This window comes from Gallus gallus, chromosome 2 (assembly GCF_016699485.2).
Source record: "Gallus gallus isolate bGalGal1 chromosome 2, bGalGal1.mat.broiler.GRCg7b, whole genome shotgun sequence".
NCBI classification, from domain to species: Eukaryota; Metazoa; Chordata; class Aves; order Galliformes; family Phasianidae; genus Gallus; species Gallus gallus.
In genome coordinates, this window is record NC_052533.1 from 100,536,485 (window position 1) to 100,564,015 (window position 27,531).

General features: G+C 38.6%; 1 protein-coding gene and 1 long non-coding RNA gene across 4 annotated transcripts in view; one reads left to right on the forward strand and one right to left on the reverse strand.

The window, feature by feature from the left end:
• MYOM1 (myomesin 1) overlaps window positions 1-27,531 on the forward strand; it is a 77,631-nt gene that overhangs the window by 4,709 nt on the left and 45,391 nt on the right. For both annotated transcript variants that reach the window (XM_046918553.1, NM_204959.3), the window contains exons 3-12: window positions 7,420-7,557; window positions 12,036-12,246; window positions 13,692-13,849; window positions 17,847-17,939; window positions 18,714-18,802; window positions 18,915-18,977; window positions 20,599-20,763; window positions 21,299-21,460; window positions 25,235-25,376; window positions 27,174-27,373. In XM_046918553.1, coding sequence (XP_046774509.1) covers window positions 7,420-7,557; window positions 12,036-12,246; window positions 13,692-13,849; window positions 17,847-17,939; window positions 18,714-18,802; window positions 18,915-18,977; window positions 20,599-20,763; window positions 21,299-21,460; window positions 25,235-25,376; window positions 27,174-27,373 — 1,421 coding nt within the window. The remainder of the gene's footprint in view (window positions 1-7,419; window positions 7,558-12,035; window positions 12,247-13,691; window positions 13,850-17,846; window positions 17,940-18,713; window positions 18,803-18,914; window positions 18,978-20,598; window positions 20,764-21,298; window positions 21,461-25,234; window positions 25,377-27,173; window positions 27,374-27,531) is intronic.
• LOC121110054 overlaps window positions 7,555-27,531 on the reverse strand; it is a 31,214-nt gene continuing 11,237 nt past the window's right edge. The window contains exons 3-4 of one of the 2 annotated variants that reach the window (XR_006937415.1): window positions 12,100-12,234; window positions 7,555-11,566 (exon numbers count right to left, since the gene is read on the reverse strand). This is a non-coding gene — a long non-coding RNA (uncharacterized LOC121110054). Of the gene's footprint in view, window positions 11,567-12,099; window positions 12,235-21,521; window positions 27,399-27,531 lie in introns of those variants that run through there. The other variant, XR_005857348.2, reaches the window with a different exon arrangement.

Below are 27,531 nucleotides of genomic sequence, written 5' to 3' on the forward strand. Positions count from 1 at the left end.
TAATACTATAACTTTATTTTGCATTAGAAGAGCTATGCTTAGCTGCCATTATTTTAGTTTAATTAAGACAGTAAATAATGCTCAAGCAATTACTTTAGCAGAATATTTTAGATATCATAGCCTTGTGTTTTATGTATATATTTCAGAAGTTGGAAGAGTATTAAAGTAAGATTAGAGCAGCTGTTAGCAATAAAGAAAGCAATCAACAAATTATAGACAAAACATCTGCTCTCAATTATAATAATATAAAATTTAGAGCATTATTAGCAGAACCAACTGGGACTTGTTCACCAGAAAACTTGAATTTTGAAAACAGAATATTCTCCAAGGATTTTGGATAAATATGAATTCTGACCATAAGTGCTGAGGGAAAGACTACCTGTACTGTAGTAAATAATGCCTCGTGATTACAGCCTGCACTTGTCTCTCAGGAAGTTCAGGGTCAAGATTTCATTTGCCAGAGTTTGCTCAGGAAACTGAACCTCAGGCAGTTAGAGCCCAGGTGAATGATTTGACTGTCTTGGGCTGGACAATATCCAGTCTTTCCTGTTGAAACAATTTTGCTTGTATAAATAATTATCCACTCTGTGGAGTAGCAAGAAAGACTCATAATCTACTGATAAAGGGATGCAGACTGGAGATGGTGGGACTGAGGGTTTTGTTCCTAGAGAGAGTCAGGTAGGGGAAAGTATCCCAAATTGCTCCTGCCCCGCAGTGATGCAGCTGTGCCTACTTGTTGCTGCTGTCCCTAACCCAAAGCTTTGCTATTCTCATAGAAAACCGTGAATATTCCAAAACATGGAAACATTACCTGAAGTTACAAAAAATGATTGTAAAAATAAAGTCTGCCAAGTCCCATTGACAAATGCTTTAGTGATTGAGGATTTTATATACTTATTCTGCAACGCTACTCTTCTTGCCAGGAAGAACTCTAATTGTTTAATGTACTGAAACTATACTAAGAGAGCTTGGAACGTTTCTAGGTTTCCTAGGTGCTTTGTCTGACATAATAACTTTTGTTTTGAAACAGTATATTTGGTGCTACTTGTAAGCTGCTCTGTAGCATAAGAGTTGCCAACAGATCTCATGTACTGTCCTGGCAATTGGAGATGAGAATGTCTCAGCTGTAATGCCTTTCCGTGATAATGTCTTTGTACCAGAGGTATGGGAAACTCAGTGTTCCCACTGCTGTGGGAGACAAGGACTTGGGATAACTTAAATTTCTCTTGAACAAAACTTCATACATGGGAAAATATGTATCTGAGCGATAATATTTAAGATAATTTTATGGTTTATCTGGCCTCAATGTTGGTATTTATTTGGCTTTTGAAGCAACTTCTTGGTGGCCATTTTGGTGCAATTTTCAAGATGTACAAGTGGTGCTGGTTTAAAGTAATTCTTCCCAGATTCATGCAGTCTTCCCCTGAAAGCTCAACACACTCCAAGGAATTGTGTGGAGATAAGTAGTGTTACTAAAATAATCTGAGCAAATCACTTTCTGATTTCATCCTTATAAAAGGAACAGCATAATGGGGGGAGGTGTGGGGAGAGGAGAAAAAGTCTTCAAAAAGTTTTCAAACACTTTCAATTTTCAAAAAGTCAAAGTGCTCTGAATCAAGGTGCTGCATCCAAACTTGAGCCCTCGGTGGTTACTTGAAGCCTGAATACACACAAATCCAAATCCTGACAAAACTGTTCAAATAACTGTTGATTACTGGCTGTCATTTGATTTAACATCTAGATTTATGTCTAGTAGTTTTGTAGATGCATAGTTTTGTGAATAAGCCTTTCTAAACCCAAGAGGAAAACAGACTATTCAAATACTGAGCTTAAATTCAAGCCACCTCTTATTTTTATTGAAAATAGCTTCTGCTAAGCTTTACTATTCCTGCAAAATGTGAGTCTCATCCATTTCTATAACCACTCACAGAAAAGAGTGTCTGTTAAGAGGTGAAGCTGATGCACGGTTGGTGCTATGTGAAGAATATATCACGGGAAAGCAGTGTTGAAGGGCTGAGTAACATGCAAGATCTTGACCTGATCCCAGTTCTGAGTGGAAAGCATGCCCAGAGCACTGGCAACTTGAAGGAGCTGCAGCTTGCTCTTTCAGGAGGGCAAAAATGAGATGGGCTACCTGGTCATTGCATTTCAAGCTTTCTTCAAACCGTAACAGCTTGGAGAAGCGAGAGGAGAAAAATGAAAGCTGGCAAAGCAAAGAACAAGTGCAGAGGGATGTTTTCAGTTCTGCTGGTTACCATTTGCCAAAGCTGTAAAATGCTGGGCTCGTAAAACAAACTGAGTTTCACCAAGCAAAGGTTGCCATGTCACACCCCGCCCTCTCCACCAGCTTGGAGCCACCCCAGCCCTGTGTTGCTCCTCTTGTCCCTGCAGGGCTGTGAGGCTCTGATTACCTTTTCTTTGTTTTCTGTCACTCTTTTTGTTTGTTTGTTTGTTTGTTTGTTTAAGCTCAGTATTTTGCCTTTGCTCAAACTTTCATTGCTTTTCTGCGTGTCCTTTTCCTGGCTGGCAGCATCAAGTGAAGACAGTTGTGTCACAGTGTTGCTTTCTGACCCCAAATGGGCTTGCTCAGAGAGAAAATGTAAGTTAATGGTGTGGCTCAGGTATTTGTATTGATTTGTAGTTCAGGAGAAATAGTGAAAAGACAGGGACATAATTCAGATGAACGAAGCAAGGAGAGGAGAGGCATCTTACTTGCAAATAATTAGAGTGTCAGATAGTAATGCTGTTCTGAGCAATAACGTAACCAGGAGCAGCAGAGGGCTGAGTAAATATTACACTTTAAGAAACATGAGAAGACTGTGAACTTGACCTCTCTGCTGGCACTGCTCGTCCTTCAGTTTATTATAGGTGAGGGTTAAGGAGAAGACTCCCAAACGCCACAGCCGAGCACGGAAATCATTTTAATGTAACCTGCTACATGGAAACAATTCCCCTTTAAAACATTTGTTGTGGAATCTGTGTTAGGGAACAGCATGATTATTGCCAGCAGTATTGCTTGGGCCCTTGACAAATCTGTCAGCAAGTTAAAGTGAGTGTAGTCACCACAGCGTGCTTCTCATCTTATCTTTAGAAGCTGGATTGAAAGAGCTTTCTTGTGAAATGCCTTTTATATATATATTTTTTTTCTTAAATATATATATATATATATTCTCTCTTTTGTCAGTCCACCCTCTCCTCTTCACAGTGATTCAGTTCAAGCATTAAATACTAGAAAATAAGTAGCTGCAGGAGATGGGCCTGAGCAATGCCTCTTGGCTAGTGGAGCTTCCGTGGTACAGCTATGGTATGTACAACAGCATCTCTTCCTACTGGCAGAATAAAGTGAGAGAGAGGCATTAAAAAAGCATCCTAAGGAGAATATAATGATTTTCTGGTGATGATAAGCATACAGGTGCCTTTTCATGCTGTGGTAGAATAACTGCAAAATAGGGTGTTGTGGTCTGCTCATAGGATACATTTCTCAGGCCCAGACTTTCTTTGTACCAAATGGAAAACCTGTCCCTTCAGGCACAGGTACAAGGGCAGTGCCAGTGTACTGAAGTCTGTTTATATCTTGAAGAAGATATAAATGAGAATATATATGAGGATATGGCATCAGAACACAACCTCTTCTGGGGAGTCTCACAGGCTCTGCGCAGTAACATTGCCCTGTTGGGCTACAGGGAATGCTAATAGTGGCTATCTGTTTTTTAATATCTGTACAGGATGATATGTGTACTTAAGCATTGATAACCATCCAGGTCGTCATTCCGTACATTCAGTGACTCTACTGTGAAACTGAGAAAATGCTGGCGTTGATATTTTAACATGCTGAAACTGTCAAGAAAGGAGGACTCTAAGTTTGGGTCACCAACCTTGAGAAGGCACCACAGATAGCATCTGACCTGGAAAAATTACACGTGTGCTAGCTGGGTAGATCAAGTGAGGCTGAAAGCTGTTAAAAGGTCATGGTACTGTTCCTCCCTGCGAAACCAGAGAGCACTGATATCCTGCTCCTTCTCCTCTGGGGAGATTCTGTTCCACATATCAGATAAAAGGTTGGAATGCTTTAAAATAAAGGGCAAGATTTTAGAAACCATTTCAAGAAAGCACAGTACTCCCTTAGGCTACCTAAATAATGGTTGTGGGCAGGGTTTGGTTTTGTATTGCACAGGAAGAAACAATAATAACAAAAAAGAAAAACATGGGACTGCACCTCATGGTAGCAGTAATGACCAATTTGTTTTCACATGCAGAGTCCATCTGAATATTAATTTCTGCTCTCATCCACATAGCTCACCCTGAACAGATGCAAATGATAGGAGGGTTTGGAAAGAAGAAATGTTTTCTTCTACTTCAAATTTATTCATCTCAGCTTTTTATTCATGCACTCCTATTCTGAAAAAGGTTTTGGAGTTGTCGTGGATACTCCTGAAAGCACCAGCTGGGTGCTCTGGTGTGGATGCTAAGCAATTAGAAGATTAGGAACAGCTGTGGGAACAAACGAGAACAAAGTAGGAAGCGTGCTCTGTCAGTGTGTTAATCCAAGGTATTCTTGTAGCTGAAATAATGGGTGCAGTTCCTGTTATCCAGTTCCAAAAAGTACAGTCTGAAACTAGGAAAGGATTGGAGATACAGGGAGTGGAAGGAGGATACCCTCTGTCTATAGAAGCTAAGGGACTGGGGTACTTGTCTTGGGAAGGAGGCAAATGTGGGCATGTAAGAGTCTATACAGTAGTGAAAGATATGCAGAGAATGAACAAGGAGCCTTGCTTTTCCCTGGTATTCTTCAAGCAGAGCAACAAAGTATGTTATAGCGTCATAAACTTAAAACAGGTTCAAAAGAAAGTGCTGTTTGCCTAATAGAAATAAGCTGTAAGCCCATTTCTGTAGCAGTGATGCAGCCTCTTACTCAGAATGTTGCCAGGTCTTTGCTTGGTATCAGAAAGATTTTTCTAGGTATGTATTTCTCTATATAGACTTTTTAGAAAATCAGCTTCATACTATTGCTAGAGTAGAGAATTGGTCTAAAAGCACCCTTGTCATTAATCAATATAATGCTTCTCAGGGGGATATTGCTTAGTCCAGGTTGAGTTTTTGGAAGAGCAGATGACTGCAGTAAATTGTTCGCTATTGTGTCAGAAAGCCTGAGTTCAATAGATGACCAGAGGCCCTACGTGGATCTGTTCAGTTCTCAGATGTTGCCTGTGACTTTGACAGCAAAGTGTTCTGAGCCCTAGCATAGTACCTATGGGCAGGCCTTGCTCTTAGAAACAGCACAAAGACTCCCGCTGCAGCTGCCCCTTTGAACTGAAGAAGGAAGTTGTCTAGGAGGGTGCTTTTCTGACTCTCAGCACATACACACCAGGTGTGTTTTCATTGTGCCAGCCAAAATAATCAGGTGGCTACAGCAAAAGGTGCCTTGATGCTCAAAGTTTAGAAAACTGCAGTGAATGGGAATCAGCTGTGCACGTCTGGTATTTTTATCCTATTCCTCATACATCTGCAAACGACCTAATTTTAACCCAGTTTTTCCAGTCTGTGGTGAAGATGTCAGACATCAATCTGAAGGGCTTCAGGGATATTTTCATTAATGCCAGCTGTGGAAGGCATAAATTATGAAGATGAGGTATTCAGATTCAGCCTCTTGCAGTGTTTGATTGAAAAAGAGGAAAGGAACAGGCTAGAGCAATTCTCTCCTTTTTGAGTAACTAGTGAAAGAAAAGAAGAATATGTGAAGAAAACATCAACAAAGGCCTGGCAGAGGATGATAGGACTTGCTGTGTATGCCACCAATTCATTCCTTATATAGGTGCAGAATCTGGACCCAAACTGAAAATTAAACTGATGGGATAGCCAAATTCTGTTTTGGGGGCAACAGATAGGTTTGGATTTAACAGTACTCAAAACACAGTTGGACTTGATGAGTTGGACTTATGGGTCCCCCCCAACTTGGGATATTCTATGACATTTTCATCACATTTTTGTCTATTTTTATGAAAGTAGAAACTTCTTGACTTTTAAACTGAGGACCAAAAGACACCAATCTTATGTGATCTAGAAACTAAAGGAGTTAAGTGGCGTCCTAAATGGTTCGGCCTACAGCCCCGAGGCAATCTGATGGCGGAGTCACAATTCCAGGTTTACCCCATTTTAAATTAGGACAAAAATAAAAGTCAACTGCTAAGTAAAGGACAGACGTTCCTTACAGATCACAGTTCATTTACAAAAACTAATTAAATATTAACGTTGCTTTCTCTCTCCATTTATTTGACAAAGAGTTGTCTCCATGCATTTCTGGTTGGCTGTCAGGTTGTACCACAACACTGCCAAACCCAGGATGGACACAACTTTTTATTTTCAGTCTTACATTATGCATGTGTTTTCTTCTCTGTATGTATGAGTTTTGGTTGTTATCTTACCATGAGTGTGGTCTGGCTCTGGGCTGAGGAGCCTTGCCGAGACATGGCATGCCTTAATTCTGCCCTTGTGTCTGTGCACATCAGTAAGTTCGTGCCATGCAAACAAACCTCCAGTTCAAAAGTTGCATATGATTTCCATGGTGATGCTGAGATAGAGATGAGTAGGCAATTCAGAGGTTTATAAAAGGCTGGCAGCTTATGAGGATACTGCAGCTCTAATGCATAAATCTGAGAATTAAGGATTCTGTGTTGCATTTGGAGAGGAGAAAGGTATTGGAATGCAGTTAATACCGTTTTTTAACCAAATAGGACTGCCTCAAATATGCTTCTCACTGCTTAGAAGTTTTCCCCTGATGGTGGGAAGCAGAAGTCTCCTTTGCTTTGCTTTTTGTTCTTCCTACTCACTCATTCCCCATCTACCTGTGCTATGTGAAATGGCATTGCTTCACTCAGCTCTCTGCTTTCAATGGGCTGGGGTGGTATGAGAGAGTACTGGGGAAGGAAACTCCACTTTCTGAGCCCTATGCTCTGCCCTATGATTTCTCTGAGGAGTCCTAAAGGCATCGTTACTTCGGATATATTTGTCCACCGACAATGTTTTTGTTGGAGACCAGACTCGAATTGAGAGCTGTGCGTTTTAGGAAAGTAAAAGTCATCAGTTCAGATACAATCTTCAGAATTACTTGGTGGTCTTAGCAACTAAAACTGTGTATATAAACTCACCAGTCCCAAACCAAGCAATGAAATGTGCATTGCTACCAGATATGTTGTTTACTCTCTGTATTTAGATTTATTATCAAGGGGCATTGGTGTTATATCTGTAATGATCTGCTTGTAAAAAGTGCATTTTGTTTTGTGTTTTATAATTCCATTATTAAAGACAGTATTTTCTTGCTTTTCAAATGATAACAAAAAATGAATTAATTTAATATTATGATAGAATGTTTCTTAACTGCTTTTTTTTTTCCTGAATTTAATGGTATCATTTTTATTTCAGACTGAAAGATTCCAATTTAATGATTGAAGATCAGTCCTATAAAATGAGCCCCAAAGCAAAGAGAGCAAAACAGACTTTGGTATCTGAGGACAAAGAGAATGAAGCTGTAGACTATTCAGTACCGATATTCACAGGACGGTAGGTGCATTTTTTCATTTTTTGACAACTGATATTTTATTAATGAATTCTAAAATAGCAAATTCTTTTTTTATTTTTATTTTTTTCCTGTCTCCTGGACCTTGAGGAGGCTGTTTGCACTTCATGTGAATGTTAAAAAGATGAGATGTTAAGTAACTGGCGGAAAGTCAGTCATGGGGCATCCAGAGCCAGGATAAATGGATCCAGGTGTCTGGACTTTGTTTCAAACGTGTCACTAGGGACACTTTCTATGAAATTACGATATAATTATAACTCCACTTACTGGGAACTGGATGAGCATGTCGTCCACGTTATTTAGCTCGTTCTGGTGGTCTAAAGGCTTGTAATCCAGTGTCCCCTGTCAGTCATATGAACAATGAAACAATGTGCTAATGTTTTGTCCTGGCAGAGGGAAAACCTGGGATGAAACCAAGTAGTTTTTCAAATCCCTTATAATGATTCATACAGATCTCACGTGTTGGTGGTATTTAATGCACAGCTACTACTGATGTAATATGTTTTACTGCAGCAGTGTCCTCAGTAAAGCTGAATGTGAACTTTGTGTGGAAGCCAGAACCAATACAAGCAAGGCAGCTCTCTTGTCCTTTTTGGGATATAGCATAACGATTCTGTGAGGAGTCTATGACAGATCAGGTCTGGCCATTTGTTTATGTTGATCCATACCAGGGTAGGATGTGGAAAAAAAGATTTCTGATTTGAGGCCAGGAGAAAGTTTCTTGCCCACCTGCAATTGAACAGAAGCCTTCCTCCAGCTTGTCTTTCTTCTGCTATGCTCATTTTTCATGGGATGCTTCCACACTGCTTCTGGGAGTTGGTATCCTGTGCCTGCTGCTTAGTCAGCACTCAGGACACAAAGTCCCCCTTGCTCTGTGGCCGGACTTGTGTGCTTTTGTGTGATGTTGAGTTCCACTTCGTCAGTGGGAGGCATTATTGCTTTTGCCTTCTGAGCATCCTGCTTTCGTGATGAGGCCAGCAGTTCTGGTTTTTATTCATTCCTTCCAACCATCCTGGAATAATTTTTTTACTTTCCCTTTATATGTTTCCACGTCAGATTCACTTCTTTTTGATCCCACCAACATTCAGAAGTGCACACTGTTGCATTTTTCAAGTATTTCTCTGGAGTTTCAGCCATATATTATGTGATAGAAATACATAAATATGTCTCACATGAAGCTTGCAGCAACGTATTTTCAAGGCTTCTCGCTACCTATATACTTTACTCAGCTTTTGTTATCTGTCTCCCTTTGCCCTTAAACATTAATATGCTCCCTTTTTATTTTGTCTGCAGTCTACAAAAGTAAAATTTATAGCGTTGGTCAACTGATGGCTGTGCTCTTGGATGGTGATCTTAGATTTTATACAGGCTCCTGTGATCTTAATAAAGCATGGCCTTTCTTTTTTTATTTCACTTCTTTTTTTTTTTTTTTTTGTACAATGAATATGATAATATCTAATTCAGTGTGATAATGTGTGATTTCATTTGCTTGTGTCTGTGTGATACCTGCAGATGCTAAGTTAAAAGATACTGACAAATTCTTACACCATGCTATTCATCTTCTTACTACTGTGGAAATCAATCTCACTTTTTGCACTTGGCAACTCCAAGTTGTCTGTGATTTTGTGCCATTGAAGTGACCCAAATAGATTTTCTGCAATTACTTAAAAAATATAAGAAAGGCATGTGATGCCAACTCAACAGGGCATGAAATGTTTGGGATACTTTTTTAGGCTTTTTTCTGTTGGCATCACGTCCATAAGCACATACCAAGGCTGTGGAAGTTGCATGCCACATTCCTGTCAGGTATTTATTTTTGTTTGAAAGATAGCAGCTGAATCATGTGCATGTTATATGTCATTCCCAAATTCCTCTGTGAAATGGATGTGTGGCTTCCCATGGGGAGATAGCTTTGACAAGGAGTAGTTATTTATAAAGGTCAGCTCTACGTGCGTTCATTGGCGCTGATGCCTGTTCTGCTGGATGACCTTCAGCACTGTGTCACCCTTTCTGTGATTTGATTCTATTTCAGACCATCAGGTTCTGATGGAAAAAAAGATAAATCCCTCACTCAGATTATTCAGTTCATATGTCTTTTTCTGAAACATTTGGCCTTATGCTTGCAAGATAAAATTAGAGAGGGCTTGCCATTATTCCAAATAATAACACTTGATGTAATACCATAGGTGCTAACAATACTTAGTATGGGTTGTGGGACTCTTTGCAGCCACTAAAAAGTATAAGCCGAAGAACAGCAGATGGTAGATACTCTTTAAATAATAATTTGTGTGTGTCATTTGATGTTTAATCTTGTTTCTGTTCAAAAGCTATATTCTATTGAAACCCTTGAGAAGTGGCTGCAGAATCAATTCTTCAATGGTACTGACTGCTGCTTCTGATGCATTCATCGTTGCAGGAAACATGTTTTTCTTTGATCTGGGAAGATTACAGCAAGAAAAAAATGCTTAGCAAAACTAAATATTTAATACTGTTGATCAAAAACCTCTAGGGACCATTACTGCAAACAACTAGGCTGAGTCCTGTATTAGACTGAGGATTCATCAGCTCCCAGGAGATGCTTTTATTCCTTGGGGTTCATATTGTGAAGTTGCTGAGATCTTAATTGCTGTTATCAAGGAATTTATGTCAAATTGCCTTTGAAACAGAATGCCACTGATTCATTAAAACTGAATATAGATAACTACATTCATATGCATTAAACCAGGCTTTCAAAATTGTCTTTAGAAATTTGTCATATTTCTGCAGCTCAGATATTTCTGGGAAGACCTGATGTGCTGGTGTAAAGAGAATCACCACACTGATGCATTTAAGGATCACTGAAGTAGCCTGAAACACAGAAAGGCAGAGTTTGAATATGTGAGGGAAGTCAAAGCTCTAAGCTGTTAAGAAAGCTTTTAGCCTTTTGAGGATCCTTTATAAGTAATTATGATTACAGCATACTCCACTGCTTGCTTGTATTACATCTCACTGAATTAACATTGTGCTCTAAATGTAAGGGGCTGGATAATTAGTTATGGGCTTGAATCCAAATTTTCCTTAATGTTGAGATGTCCTATCAAATGCATAATGTTAGTAATTGCAGAGAAAGCAGAAAATCATTTTGATATGTAGCAGAAGTGTTTTATGATCAAACAACACGGCTGTGCTTGAGTGTATTCTGGAAATAAACAGTGGCTTTTCTCTCTGTAGTGTTTGCAATACAGCTTGTCCGGTACTCAGACAGAACCTCTTTTCATTGTGCCGTCCAGTGTTCACAGAATCTGCATAAAATGGCTTGGTTGGAAAGGACCTTAAAGATCATCCATTTCCAATCCTCCTGCCTTAGGGGGCTGGATCAGGCTGCCCAGGGCTCCATCCAACCTGGTCTTGAGCCAGGGATGGGACATCCACAGCTTCTCTAGGCAACCTGTGCCAATGCCTCACTGCTCCTTCTGTGAAAATTTTCCCCTTCTTAACTCCCTTCTTTTAGTTTAAAGCAATTTCCCTTTGTCCTATTGCTATCACACCATGTAAAAAGTTGGTTTCCCTTCAAGTGCTGGAAGGCCACAATGAGGTCTCCTCAGAGCCTCTTCTTCTTCAAGCTGAACAAGCCCAACTTCCTCAGCCTGTATTGATAGGATAAATGCTCCAGTCCTCTGACCTAAAGTAAATAAACTCAGCAGAAGGCTAATAATGTTTCTCCTTAGGTCAAGGAACTCTCATTGTGTATATGTTACTATAGAATCTATGATGTCCTGATGGTGCCAAAACACCACGACCTCGATAGTACTTCCATATGTGCATCTGAAAATAGGATTGGAATTGGAGCTGCTGGGAATACAAGTGCTTTGCATCCTACCTTTGTAGAAGTGCTTCAAGGAAATCCTTATTCATCTCCTTAAAAACATTTGGAAGATCAGTCACTGTAAACATTAAAGGATTGCATTTTTTATGACAAAAGAGAGCTTGTGTCATATATTCAGTGTTGTTCTTCTATACCAAAAAAAAAAAAAAAAAAAAAAAAGATTGCAAAGGAGAATATTGTTATACTGCTACCATTATCCTGCCCTTTGTTATTCTTACTACTAATGCTATGTCTGTAAATCACTGACCCTTGAGCCTAACAGATATATGTATGTGCTTTTAAACTCATCATTGTAGCAATGGAGATGATAATTGTTAAGTGGAAAATTTGCTTGGCTTGTTTGTACAGAGAGACATCAAAAATGGCCATGACTTAAAAGAGGGAGTGAATACTCTGTCATTCTTCGGTACGCTTCCATGGTTCTGCTTTGAATACTGTGGACTGTTACAGAAGTAATGATCTTCAAGGCAGAAATACATGATGAAATACTATTGGCATTTTAATATCCTCTGTAGTTGGCTGGCTTAATAGAAAATGTAAGTGGAATATGTTCTCTGCATTTTCCAATGGGATTCTGCTTTTTAAACCTTCTTTCAGTGAAGTAAACATCAGTGGGATCACAGACACAGAAGAAGAAAGGATTAAAGAGAGTGCTGCTTACGTTGCCAAAAGGAACCTCTTTGCAACCGGTGAAGGAGTTAGTGTCAGCAAGGTGGCCAAGTCTGTCTCCGAAGAGGAACATCATGAGAAAAAATCAAGGAAAGTAGCGATACGGGAGTCTGCAGAGCGTGTGGCCCTGAAGAAAACGGTAAAAGAATAGAAGTGAACACCTAGGTGGTACTCAGTGCAGGTCTTTGGTGTTTATAAGGAGCCTCTCACATCACAGCCCTGATTTACACTAAGAGCAATAGCAATTATGTTAGTAAATCCTGAAGTATTTTCAATGAAAGTATTTTCAGTGACTTAAACTCTAGCTATCTTGGTGTTAGGTGGTAAGAAAAGAGGCATCAGAAACTGTAGTAATGTTGGGAGAGAATGGAGCAGGGGGATGCTCTTTTTGCTGTGCTCACACCTATATAAGTGGCACAGCATCTTCCACCTGAACCACAAGGCAGATTTTAGGCAGTACTTGGCGATAAGAAGGTGATGAGATAATTCCTGACATTTTATGGCCTGGGGACAAGCTTGTCCAAAGTGTTTATTACAGTGTTTTAATTACAGTGTGCAAATAAGAGAGGCAGTTGTCAGCATCTGGAACTCACTGTCTAATTTCGGGTAGTTTTGATACTTCTGTGCAAATTGTTAAAAAATAATCAGATGGTAGTTATGAACATGTTATGACCAGAGTGGGAGAATATATTAAATTAAAATACATGTTTTTTGGCTAATTTATTGATATTCTATGCAGAAGAATTGGCAGTATGCTCCTAAAATATCCTCATGACGTGAGGTTGGAAAGGCCGTAAACATTTGAAGGTTAAAAATGCAAAACCATCTTGAAAAATTGAGAAACAGTGAAGGTGAACTGTTGTAACAAATAGAAATCACTACACAAAGAAGGAAAAGAATAAGCAAGAGGGGAATGCCTGGTCAGGTACAAGTTCCAGAGTCTAGGAGTTATAATAGGTCACAAATTTAATCAGTTAAAATCAGGATTCTGTTGCATAAAAACAAATGCCATTCTAGAGTGTATTAGCAAAATTATTGTCAATAAAACACAGGAGAAAATTATTTAATTGTATTGGAAACTGACAGACCTCTGATAATGCTTTGAAGAAAGCAAGATTTATAGTATATTAGTAATTTATTTTCTGGGTCTGAGAATAGTCAGGAGAAATGGCTACCCGGGGAAAATGGAAGATCCCATCAGCAGGAAAGATTTGAGAGCAGGTCTGTCAGAGATGCTCCAGATTTACATGACCTTACATTAGAGAAGGAGTACAGAAGACATCTGAGTTTCATGATTTCGCCTTTCACCATGTATAACAAAACCAAAATTTAAACATGGAACATTATTTTATTTAGGATCATGTTGAGGGGAAAATACAGTTAAACCAAATCTAGTTATTTTGGAAGGATAAACTCTTGAATATAAAAACTTTTTTGTGTATGTTCAAGTAAGATATATACATTAAATATTCTTATCTGGATTTTAGATTGAAAATTGCTTTTTAAAAATTCAAAAACACTTTTTAGTTTCAGTGTTTTGCATTTGTAAATAATGAAGTTTATAATGAGATGTTTCTTTTCCAGCTAGAAGATACTCAGGCATTTCACAAAAAGTTGAATCAAGATAAACTTTTACATCCTCCTGAGTTTGTTATCAAACCTCGTTCTCACACTATCTGGGAAAAGCAAAATGTCAAATTTCACTGTACAGTGGCTGGCTGGCCGGCACCCCGTGTTACATGGTAAGTTTGTATCTCTATCGCTCTAAGTCACCCCAGTAAATGCAGCATATTTTCCAGTAAAAATACAAAATGACTGAAAATACAGGTTTAGAGGCCACCCTAGGCCTTTCAAGTCACTGTACAAAAACAAAGCAAAATACTAGAAGTATTTGGTAGCAAAGATACACAGGTACGCATATTTTTCATATAAACATCCAACATACACTTTCTGTCTTCTGATGAGGGAAAAATAGCAGTGCATTTTATCATCAGTACTATCCATAAAAGAGTGTTTTCCACATACTTCTCTTTAGTGCACCAATGCCATTAAACAACGCATTAACAAGGCTTGGCTGGATGTGGCTCTGGGCAGTCTGGTCTAGTGTTTGGCGACCCTGCAAATAGCAGGGAGGTTGAAACTAGATGATCATTTTGTTCCTTTTCAACACAGGCCATTCTATGATTCTATGATTCTCTGAACAAGAACTAGCTGCTTTGCTGCTTGGCTATTGAGAAGAGATAGTACTCAGCCTCCATGAAAATGAAATTCCATTACTCCAGAAGTTCATAGAGGTCACATCCTGATTATCTGAAGTCAAATGCTGTGGATAGATGTAGGATTAGCAAATCCTCTGAAATTTTGGAGTCTACTGGAAGCTTTCCATTCTTAGATCTTTAGATTAAATCATTATTGTAAGAACTCCATAATACATTCTTTGTCATAGCTGAAGGTGCAGTTTGACTCTTGAGTTAAAGTTTATTCTGAATGAAACTTAGTTTAATTTAATTAGCAGTGACTTCTGAAGCTTTACAGTCTTGCTGTTTATTATGCTAATTTTTCTAATCACTTTTATGCCACACAATCAAGTTGCTAAGACAGTAGATAATAAATTTTCTTCAAATGTAAAATGAGATTTGGTACTCACTTTGTAATTTAAAAGACTCTTCTAGAATGTGTGTATAAACATATGGATGTGTATATATATAAAACAAACAATGAATAAGCCCATGCTTGGTGTTAAGCATTAATTAGGAGTGTGTGCTGTGAGGATTCTGTTTGTGGAGACAATAGAATACAGCTGTTATATCATGATGTTAAATTATAACCATATTTTGTAATTAATTACTTGAGTTGCTTAATGGAGTCTGTGTTTATTTGGTCTTAAAAATCTTTATTTCAGGACTTAACAAAAAGAACCACTAAGAGGTACATTAATAGGCCAGAGTTGATGTTCAGGAAGTTTTTCTTTAGACTAGACAACCAATAGGTAGGCTTTTTACAGACGCATATTTCCAGTTGCTCAAGAGCTGTAAATGCACTATTTTGATGTTCCTCCTAAAGGAGGACAAATGCTTCAGATCTGGTCTCTGTTGATTATGAAGAATGGTCAGCTACACTTGTGACTGTAATCCATCTCTGTAACCTGAATTTAACCAAGAAGTCAAGGGCAGGGTCATTTACATTTTGCTTGAGATCCACCTTGTCCTGAAAACTGGCATGCTTAAAAACCAAGCCTTCAATTATTTGCCTTTGCTCTTGCTGTGAACCACCCTTTCATCTACATGCTAAATAAGGATGGTGGAAATTAATGCATTGTTTTATAATGCATTTGAATTCTAAAGGGACTTTATTTTGCCATGGGCTAGTAATGGGAAAAATGAGTTCAACCCTTTCAGCAGGTGTCTTTGCTCAGAGTTACAGAACAGTACTGACCTGGTTCTGTCAGCTTGCATTCAGAATTTTTAACTAAATGTCAGTTGTATTTTCCGAAGAGTCATTCTTTGTATAAGCAATGAAGACCTTTTCATGTTCTGCATGATAAATTAGAAAGCTTCATGGACTTTCTCTAAAGAATATCTTACTGTGTGTTGCAGCTGTCCTGACTCCCTTAGAAAAGGCTTATGGAAAACCCAGGACATTTGAAACCAGTAGCAGAAAGCATAAACTATCAGTGCGTAATGACAGTGGGAGGTTGCAGTCCAACATTAGCTAATGACTTGGCTCTTCTGGAATCTGTGTTTCCAGAAATAACAAGTGGTCCTCCTAAGATGAGCACTATTCTTTCCATAGATAAATATAAATCAGCAAAAATTAAATCATTTTTTAAAATAATTTGATAATGAACACAGATGAAGTCAAATTCTCTCCTTGCTAGAATAACTCAGTTAAAACTTAATTCTGCACAGCACCACATGCTACTAAATGCCTTCAATGCCAACAGGATCCAAGGGATGCTCTTGGATCAAGTCCAGTCACATTCTATAGGATTTCTCATTCACTAGAAAATAGTAAGAATTGGTAACATTATTTTATTTTCTAAACTATTTGACACAGGACAGAGAATATAACGCTGCTCAGATGTTGCCAGTCCTGTGGGCACCATTGTGCAGAAGAGTAGTGTTAAATGGATTCACTTTTAATGGAACACTGCTGTAGGTCAGGATAATGAAGTAGGAGATCTGTAATGAAGCCAAGTAGATCTGCACATTTGGAGTCCAAAACAGAGGGTACTGCCCTGCATCAATTTCCTCTTCATAGATGTTTTACTTAGAGGATGATCAGGATGAAAATCATTGAGTGATTTTCACTCACTTTGGTGCTTGGATAAATCACAGTGTATTATGCTGCTCAAATATTTGTAGCCAGGGAAATATTCTTTATTCCACAATGCTGAATGTGCTGTAAGGCAATGCTCACATTTAGAGATGTAGCAAACTCATTGTATTTTTTTGTTAAAAAATACAATTGCATGTTACTGATTTGTTTGGTGAAGTGGGGCATGCCACTGGCAATAGACTGGTTCTCCTTCCTGGTTGATAATTGTGAGATAAACTGGTATTTAAAATCAGAAATGAAGAAGCAAAGCTCTTTGGCTGGCTGTCCATTATGACTTATGAAAATAAAGGTTTATTTGGACTATATCAAAGTATGAGATGAAGATATTTATCATGTTTTGTATTTCTACTGCCCTCATCCACACAGCATGGGGAAAGCTATACTAAAGGGTTGCACAGTCTCAGAGCACGTTCCTGCTTTATGGACTGCAAACCAAACCTAACATTGAATTGTATTCAGTACTTTTTAGTTTTATTAGACACCATTCCCAGTTCACCCCATGTCACTACTACTCTCTCAAGACTTAAGTTTTATCTACTAATTTCATGTACTGTTCAGAATGAGTGACCTTTAAGCAATGCTTGGTGCTGAAGAACCTACTACTGAATTCTCCCTTTGTGAGTCTCATGCAAATGTTCAAATAAATTCTGAAATCAGCAGTCAGCTCATTACTGATCAGTACTGGTTCATTCCTTCAAATTGCTTGCCAGGAATTTTGACCTGTAAACTTTTCCTGATATATACCTGTACCAGAAAATACTTGTAGCATACACATGTAAAAGCAGAGTTGGTTTTGGTAGATGCCTTGCTGCTCTGCACTTTCTCATGAAGACAATTTTTTTTACCAATCTAATTCTGCCTGCTTTAAGGATTCCACACCCACCCACCCACATACACACACACACACACACACACACACACACACAAAAAGCCCAAAAAACCAAAAACATACAACCAGTAATTTCTTAAATGGCATTTCTGTGAATATGCAGGTTTTAAAACTAGATCAAGTAATCAAACATGCAACCCAAACCGAATATGCATGATACCAAGGGCACTGCAGAATTTGTATTATTTGCAATTCAGAAAGCACTGAAACATTTATTGTGTGAATTCTCCATTCTTTAACATGTAATAACCTGAAATTCATGGTAATACAAGCTTATTTTCATTCTGTTCAAGATTATTTTTCCTTTAACAAGAAAATAAAATTCACATAGGGCAGGTGGAAGAAAAAGAGAGAAGTTAAGCTTCTAAAGATATGTCTTCCCAGGATAAGCTATAATTTATCTAGGTGAAATATGCAGAAATTGATTCTGTACTTCAAATACCATCTATGTGACCTTTTATAATATGTATATTCTTCCACTTTTGATGTATTGTTTCTTTGCTTTTCCGTAGGTACAAAAACAACGTTCCTATTGATGTACAGGCTCACCCTGGCAAATATACCATTGAAAATAGATATGGTTTGCACTCCCTGGAGATTAGCACGTAAGGGAATGTTAGAGCATTTAACAAATAACTTAAACTAAAATGTTGCTATAGATTGAGACCTGCAAAATGTGGACATTTTGGGGATAAGAAGTATCAAGTTTATACAGCTGAGATTAACACTGTCTGTTAAATACTGAAGCAGTTCTGGTCTTCCTTAGTAGAGGATATTCAATTTACCTAATTGAGTAATTGATCTATATTATTCTGTTTATGGTTAACTCAGAAACGTACTTCTTCCATTTGTCCTGCATTAAGTGCAGTTAAATATGAGAAAAATCTAATTCAAGGTAAAAAATGTTAGTTAAAAGTTTATTCATCTTCCAATTTGGAAATTTTTGCAGTAATGTTGTGTTAAAAATCATTGACAGTCAGCAACAATCCAGTTTTGACTATCTAGATCCTATTAGGTGCCCTTTGAAAATATTCTATTTACCGTTTCTATAGTTTCTGCATTAGGCATATCTCCACAGAAGAGAGTAAATTAGAGAAAACTTGGAGATAACAGATGAATGTTGTTAGATAGTTTTTTCCAATTTCTGCTGTAATCTTAATTTCAACTCTGAAAGAATATTTAACATTAATCTTTTTTTCATTGTTTTTTGAACAGTGACAAAAACTTAATGTCTATAACCAGTCCAGGGTCCAGAGCATATCTCCCGAGTTCTACATATTTGTAGATTTTACTCAGATTTCTGAATGCTTTTTTGATCTAGAACAAAGGGTTTGCCAAGCAGTTACGGGTATCCAACCTAACGATTTCTATCATTTTAGATGCGATTTTGATGACATTGCTCAGTACCGGGCATCTGCTATGAATGTTAAAGGAGAAATTTCGGCGTACGCTTCCCTTGTGGTAAAGAGTAGGTTTGCAAAATATTTATTTTCTTTTTAATGCATATTTCCATTTCTGTGGCTCGGGGAGCCTTTACCACTCAGTAATAGTGACTGCTCTTTTTCTCTTTGTGCATCTAGGGTACAAAGGAGAAATTGATGCAAGTTATTTGCATGCTGGGACATTTTCCATGCCTCTAAGCCGTAAGTTGCAATATAAGCTTATTTGACGCATTCGTTTGTGGTAGTGACATCGTGACAAATGAATAGGCAGAGTACTTGTAACATTATTTGAAAAAAGAGCAGGTCATCTTTAGGTATCGATCTCTTCCACTTCAGATGGTGTTAATCTAATTTGCAGGGGGAAACAACATTGCTTTCTATGTTTGTGGCTATTTGTTCACACAAGAAGCATCATTTTAGTATTGCACTTGGCTGTGAAATGACATCTGTCAAAAAGAGAGACAGTTCACCTCTTGCAATATGTAAAAACATGTTCCGGAAAGAAGGGCTATGGGGTGCATGTGTGTCAGTACACCGCTGACTTAATAGATCTTCTCTGTTGCTGTATGATTGCATGTGGTGCAAATGTGCATAGCCAGGAGCAAATCTGAATATGTTGGCTGTATCAAGTTAAAAAAAAAAAACAAAAACACATCATTGTTGTTTTTGTTTTGTTTTACCTGAGCATTTAGCTTCACAGTTTGAAGTGATTTACAGTATTGCATGAATACTTCCATGATCAGAAATGCTAAGAAAATCCAACAATTTATGTATGCTGAGTGACATAAGGGCACTCAGACCTTAATGCAGCAACACAAGTAGGATGAGGGATGTGCTGCAAAGGCATATGGAAAGTCCTTTATGTACTGAAGCTCTGAAATAACAGAAGAAAGGTCACTCATAATATTACAAAATGCAAGGCTGTGAGTTTCCAATATTACTTGGAATTTATCATTTGGTAATGGAAACAAAAGATATCAATGTTTCAATGTGCGCATTGTTCACAGGAAGACTGTGAGCTACTAGCATAGGGCAGTTGCAGAAAAGAAAAAAGTGACCCTGAGTGTTATCAGCAGAGCTGTTTTCAGGAGAATGATGAAAGCACCTATGCCAGACGTGGGTATACAGTGCATAGGATATTCTGTCTCAAATCTAGCTGTAAATATGCCTGTTCATTGCAAGGGAGTTGGACTAGATGACCTTTAAGGGTCTCTTCCAACCCAAACGTTTCCGTTGTTCAGGTTATACAGCATCAGGAAAAGTAAATTCAGGAACAGGCACGGGTCACCTGAAAGCCTGAGGGAGTGGAGAGCTCGTTTTTATTTTTAAAGTTCATAAAAAAGATCTATTTAGGCTAAAAATATGAAGGCCGAATGGACACATAACTGTCCTGAGATGGAGCAAGGAGTTAAAGAGGGAAATAAAAAAGGAGTATACACTAAAGATCATTTGACCTGTGTAAATCAGTAGTCATAAGTAGAAGTAAGTTTAAATTACAAGCATACACATTATGATAAAATGATGAAACACTGAATTTTGAAATTTTGGAAATTCTGGAGTGAAATTGTGAAGGAGCCTTTCCCTGAAAAACTGAACTGGAGTTGTATGGATAAAGAAATAGATGTTTCCCCATGGTATGTAAATGCCTGGATTATGTGACCCTGCAATAACCTCTGAATACAGATACTGAATATATACTGTTTCTGTTCATATCTTAAACTTTACCCGAGTTTGTATTTATAATCACTGGGCACTATTGCTTACTACTCTTATCATGAAATGAAAGAATAAGTAAGCAGCCAGACTTTTTTCCCTTGTACAGTTGGTGTTACCCCACATGGCTTCGCTTCCAGGTTCGAAATCAAATTTGTTGACAAGTTTGAGGTAACGTTTGGGAGAGAAGGCGAGACAATGAGTCTGGGCTGCACGGTTGTCATCAGTCCTGATATCAAGCGCTTCAAACCAGACATCGAGTGGTACCGCAATGGTGAGAACGTTTGACAAAGAACATAAATTTGTTCAGTGTAGAACTTTATAATTTCAGCACGTGTGAATGTCATGATTTAACAAATATTTTCTTGGTTTCATAAACAGGAGCGTTTTCTCTTTTTTAATTCAAAGCTTTTCCAAATTTAGCATTTTGAAGTGAAATTACCATTAGAAAATGGAGGAAGGGCTGTGAAAATGTATTTTTTCCTTTTTTTTCATTCTTAAGCTTAAATACTAAAAACATTTTATCAGCTCTAACTTCTCTGTGACCCATCAATATAGCCTCTGTAGCTTTTCCTATTTATTACATCTGTCAAGTAATTACACAAGGCTGTTGTGCAGTAGCCAACAAAGCTGTTACATTCTAAAGTTAAACTCTGAGAGCAAAGTTGCCTTTCATCTATGACTGTCTTTGAGGATAGAAAATTGAACAGTAGGGATGGTCTCTTGTGTATTTCCAATCTATTTCAAGCTACACACAGCATTCTCAATGCACTCAGCTAATTCTCATTACAAAATTCTCTAATTTCTAGGTGTTCTTATTACACCGTCCAAATGGGTCCAGATGCACTGGTCTGGGGAGAGAGCTTCATTAACACTGACTCATGCAAACAAGGAAGATGAAGGTCTTTACACTCTGCGTGTGGTGATGGGAGAATACTATGAAGAGTACAGTGGTTATGTCTTTGTTCGAGGTAGGATACTGCTTATGAACCACATCAATGGAGAAACGAGGAAACCTTTTGGCAAAGTAAATCTCAGTCATTTCAGGTGTTTATTTCCAATTCATATATATAATTTTTGCATAATACAATAGCTTACATAAAATGAATTATATTAATTTATATAAATATTTTATACAATTGATTTTAGCATTACAGCTTTCAAGTGTTATCTTTGGAAAACTGAATGCATTCCCCAAGCTTTGGTGCCACATTTTAGAAAGCTTGTAAACTATATTGGCATTCTGGGGATGAAATTTTTGTTGTTGATGTAACTTCGCTCTTTCTCATCTTCAGCTTGCGAACAGTACCAAATATAATTCAAAAAAGGATAACTCTATAAAGTAACTTTAAAATGTATTTTTTAACCATCTCACACTAGCTGAACTGCAGATCAAGATTTTTCTGCTCTGTTTGAGAGGTTTTCACTAATGCACAATGCTCAAAAAAAGTACAGTAGAAAGGAAACATAGAGATCACCACCTGGAGAAGAGTAACCACATGCACCGTTACAGACTGGGGACTGACTCTTTGGAAAGCAGCTTTGCTGAAAAGGGTCTTGGGATCATAGTGGATAATTGGGTGAACATGAACCAGCAATGAGTCCCTGTGGCAAATGCCGGTAATATTCTTGGCTGCATTGGGAACAAGGTCACCAGCAGGTGGAGGGAGGTAATCCTTCCCTTCTGCTCAGCACTTCTAAGACGTGTTTGGAGTGCTGAGTCTAGTTCTGGACTCCCCAGTACAAAAGAGACATGGACATACTGGAGAGGGTCCAGTGAAGGGCTGCAAAGTGAAAGGAACGTCTGACACATGAGGAGAGGCTAAGAGAACTGTGTCTGTTCTGTGTGGGGACAAGAGGGATCAAAGGGTATCTCATCAATGTGTACAGATGCCTAATGGGAGGAGTAATGAGTATAGAGTGAGACACTTCTGTGGTACCCAATGACAGGACAAGAGACAATGGACAAAAAAAAAGGAAAAGTCCATTTCAACATTTCAAATTTAAGAAAACACTTTTTTACTGTGATGGTTGTTGAACACTGGTACAAGTTGCCTGGAGAGGCTCTGGAGAAGAAATCCTTGAAGATATTCAAAGCCCAGCTAGACACAATCCTGGACCCCTGTTCTGTGTGTCTCTTCTGGAATAGGGATGGGACCTGATGGACCCAGAAGGCTCTGCTAACCTCATCCTTTTGTGACTCTGTAAGGAAAAGCAGAAAATCTGACTCCTTAATTGAAGTACAGAATTAAAATGTTATTCCTCTGGGTGTTGTTTGCTTGTACCATGAAAAACTTCCTTGTATTTCTATTAGAGCAAGTATTTCTTTAAGAAGAGCAGTGGCTTATCAGGTTACGTGCTGACTCTATATCTGTCCCAGCTGCTAAAAGCAGCTGAAGCATGTAATGCTAATTCAAAAGACTCTGGAAATCTTTGGCTCTGAGAATTTGTTCAGAGTGGTACCATGTTCCCAAGTTTAGCAAAACTGTGTGAGATAACAGCCTGCTTGGAAAATGCAGCTGAATCAAATGTTTTTGTCTCCTGAGGAAAGAGTTTGATGGAACGTGTGTGTGGGACTGAGCAACAAGGAGAAGAATTAGGGATTGTTTTCCTTGCCTGGTTTTAAATGGGGCTACCATATAAATAAATGATCACCCTCATTCCTGCTACATCTTTTAGCACTTACAGCAATGAAAGTATGACCTGACTGTGAACCAGCGACCCCTTTCACAAGAGTATATTACTAGCCAACTGGTGTACTTGCCAAATTCTAATTAGATTAATTATGTTCTACTTACATTCTCTGCACAGCCTCATTTGGCCACCATTCTTCTCACTGTTCCTCCTAATTTGTAGACAGGTTCAGTACAAACTCATAGCTAGCTGCTTAAGTGCAAGGAGCTGTCTTTTTGCATCACATGTAGAAATCCTTCTGTGTTGATGGACGTGAGCAGGGTGCTCATCAAGCTCATAACACCAGGGCTTGGCAGGTTCAGAGAAAATGGGTTCCTCTTACCATGGCTACAGGTCAGCATTCGTTAGCAAGCAGCCAGGGATGAAATCCTAGCACCAATGAGGCTGATGAGCAATGCTGATTGTCCCAGCTATTTCCTAGTCTGTCTTGGAAAGAAACAGTGGTGTCTCGTGTTCTGTCAAGCAAGAGATATAGATAACTCAAGCCTTTCATAGGGAGATCATTGAAGATATCTTGTTATTGCCCCAATGTTCTTATTATTTTGCTATGTTAAATGGATTGGTTACTCTGTGCATTTTAAAAATTATACCTAGTTAGCTGTAGTTAGAAACTGGACTCAAAAACTTTCGCACAGCTTCAAAAATTCTGTGTGATGCAACTGTGCATAAAAGGGAACATACAGGGAGAAGTGTTTGTTTATTTTTCCTCTGAAGACTACTGTTTTATTTAATCAAGCATGATAAATACTCATATAAGGCATTTCTTTCTGAAAGCCAAAAGCAGAAAAAACTGGAATTGACATAAACTGTAATACAAAATCCTGTAGCACCCTGAAGCATCAAACATTTGCAAAAGTATGGGGTTTAGATGGAATGCAGGAAGAATATTTGTTTGCAAAACATTTTTCTTTAGGTATGTACAGCTGTCTTGTTTTAAGTCAGGTTGTCTTTAGAAGTAGTGAGGCTTGAATAACGTTACTTATGTCTGTAGAAACTCTCTGTTCTATAGAGAAACAATCTCTCTCCTTTAAAAATCTTTCATATAATCTTCTTGCAAGGGTTATTTTGCCCTACAAGAAAATTGCTATATCTCTCAAGCTGAATTATGACCATGTAAACAGTGTAATTACCAGTGCCCAGCACTATGCTCTGATTTTTAAGCTTTGGGTAAGATTTGTCTGGAAGCTGATGTTAGAGTCTTAGCCCTTTAACACCAACAAACTTATATTTGTGGCAAATTCATGAGAGGAACAATATGCTCATCTTAAGGAAGGTTATATTCCAAAATCTGTGGTATAATTCAGCTTCAAAAGGTTTTGATACCTTTTCAGCTCATATCCAACCCAAACTGAACAATGAAAGACTATGTGTGAAGGTATTTCATTCATTTGAAAAATAAACGAGTGTTCAGACTAGTCTTTTCTTCAGCAGATGTTGTGTGTCTGAGTGTCCAGCAAATAGTAGTTTAACAATGCTGATCATTCCAGAGGATGACCTTGGAAAAAACAAAAACAAAAATGACACAAAGGTTTGAAGAGAAAAGGTTTTGCCTCCCAGCTCTCACTGTAGGGGCAGATGAGATCTGATGGGGGGGTCAGAGCTGTGGTAATATTTCCACAGTCAGTATTTCCATGGAGGTATATGGCAGTGACTGAGATTGCAGTGCTGTATATCCTGAGACTAAAACTTTTTGACTGAGTCCTTGCATAACTGCAAGACAAAATGCCAGCCTAATCTCCTAAGTAACATTGCAGGTAAATAGACAGTCTTCCAAGTTTTTGTGCACTTTGGCTGTGTCTCTGGCAGCTACCTCATTAGAATCCATGGTACTAACATGTATTAAAAATGCCTAGATCAATTATGTTTACAATATGCCGTAAATGCATTTGTAAATGTTGCAAAAATCAAAACCTGAAAAGATACCACCAGTATAAAAACAAATAATTTTTGAAGCTTTCTCTTGGCTCTGCAGGAATAGAGTTTTGTCCGTGAAAAATAATTATGAGAGAACCTTATTTCATGTCAGGAAATCTGTGTCTCCATCCTCATAGATGCTGATGCTGAGATCCCAGGAGCCCCTGGCGCACCGCTGGATGTGCAGTGCTTAGATGCCAACAAGGATTATGTCATCGTATCTTGGAAACAGCCAGCTGTTGATGGAGGAAACCCCATCCTTGGATACTTCATTGACAGGTCAGCAAGCATGCCAATGTAGAAAATTTGTATTGCTGCATATTCTAACTCAAAAACCTAAAAGCACATTTAAAAGCATGAGATAAAGTGGTCATTTTTATTTTCACTCTTCTTGCTGGCTACAGAAAGAATGTTTTTTTTGTTTGTTTGTTTAGGCTGTCTGGGCCTGATATAACTGTAGTGAGAATAATAAAGGCCTGCTTCACTTAAGTACATAGAAATGATTATGTGAGATGCTGCTCAGCCCTCACTGATTCCTGTGAGGCTCAAGAGGCCTCAGGATGTTGTGGTGTTGGGGCTCAGAGGATTGGCTCTACCCACATCAGTGCTATCCCTCCTGCAGCCAAATGTTTACCATGTACCAGAAAGCAAAATGTGATCTCAGAGGGAGTTGGACTTCTTTTATGGGCTTTTTGGGCAAATTAGTTTTTTGAGCAATTTGAGCTCAAATTGTTTTTTGAGCAATTAGGTTCATAAGCTTAATGCAAATTATACTTGCATGTTTTTCTCTTCAACAATAAGATTTGGAAATAGGTAGTTCTAAAAATGTGGCCTTAAGTTGTGCCAGGGAAGGTTCAGGTTGGATATTAGGAAAAATTCTTCTCAGAAAGAGTGGTGAGGCAGTGGTACAGGCTGCCCAGGGAGGTGGTGGGGTCACCATCTCTGGAGGCGTTCAAGAAATGTGTGGTTGTGGCACTGAGGGACGTGGTCAGTGGGCATGGTGGGTTGATGGTTGGTCTTTTCCAACCTGAATGATTCTGTGATTCTATGTGAAAATGGAAGCTGTCACACAGAGGTGGAATTCCAGAAGTTTGGGATTTAAGAAATTCAATCAGTATTTCAAGACTTATAGTGAAGTTTTCAGAGCTGGTAATATTTGTTTCAATTTTAGTACCAGAATATGTCATTAGTAACATGGAAGTCCTGTGGGTTTATTTAGATGCATGTAGATGTATATGTTATATATCTATGTATAGATGTATTTTGTAAGTATGCCAATATATTTTGCTCTCTCTATATAAATTTAATAAATATAAAAGGGAGAGATTGTTTTGTGAAAAGAAAGTCTAACATCACTACAATCAAGTATTGAACATCGGTTCAGTTTGAATATAACTTTTGCTGGTTTGACAGTGTATGAGTATGAGTTGTTGCCATAACTGTGCTGCACTAGGAAGCTCTAGCTCTTTGACATTCATTAAATAATTCTAAACAAAAGATAGGACAAGACTCTTAAAAATAATGCCTCATTTTAAAACTAGGCTATTGAGGGATGTAACTACGAAGTGCAACTGCAAGGCAAAGAGCATTTTGCTTCTCCTCTTGTCTTCACCTCCTTCATTCTACATTTGCTCCTGAATTCAGAGCTTTGTTACTGAGTGTTCAGTTGTCGTCACAGACATCTGAGAGCTGGGTTGGTCACATATGATGAACTCTGCTTCTGGCAACCGCAGAGGATCCATGTATTTCACATCCCTTCAGATATGCTGAAGCTGACACACCCAGGAGTCCCAGAGCATGCTTTGAAGGGTTTGAACAGTTTGAAGTGAGCTGTGCCCATATCCCCTCTTCAGTTCGGGGAAGAAGGAGTGCAGCTGCAAGGGATTTAGTGCATTCCCAGATGGCCCTAAAACCCTGACCCCCCTCCTGCAGCTGCTTCTGTGTCACCAGCAGACAACACTGCTGAAGAAGCTGGGAATATCCAGCCAATGGATGTGAATGGAACTCTGAGGGCTGGGTGCCCCGAGCTTGTGTTTTTCCCTTTCAAGCACCACTTGTCCTGTTTGTGTTTTGCAGGTGTGAGGTTGGCACCACCCACTGGACCCAATGCAATGAGACTCCGGTGAAGTTTGCTCGTTTTCCTGTCACTGGTCTGATCGAGGGCCGCTCCTACATCTTCCGAGTGCGAGCAGTGAACAAAGCTGGTGTTAGCCTACCATCCCGCGTGTCGGAGCCTGTGGCTGCCCTGGATCCTGCAGATAGAGCCAGACTGAGAAGTAAGATGTCCTTCTTGCAGCTTGCCTGAGAGATTTAAGAAGTCATAACTCAAAAACAAAACAAAACAAAACAAAAATCCAAAAAAGCCTGACTTATTACTTATTTACTCATAAGCCTTTGGAATTCCACTAGAGGGAGCAATTCAAAAACAAAATAT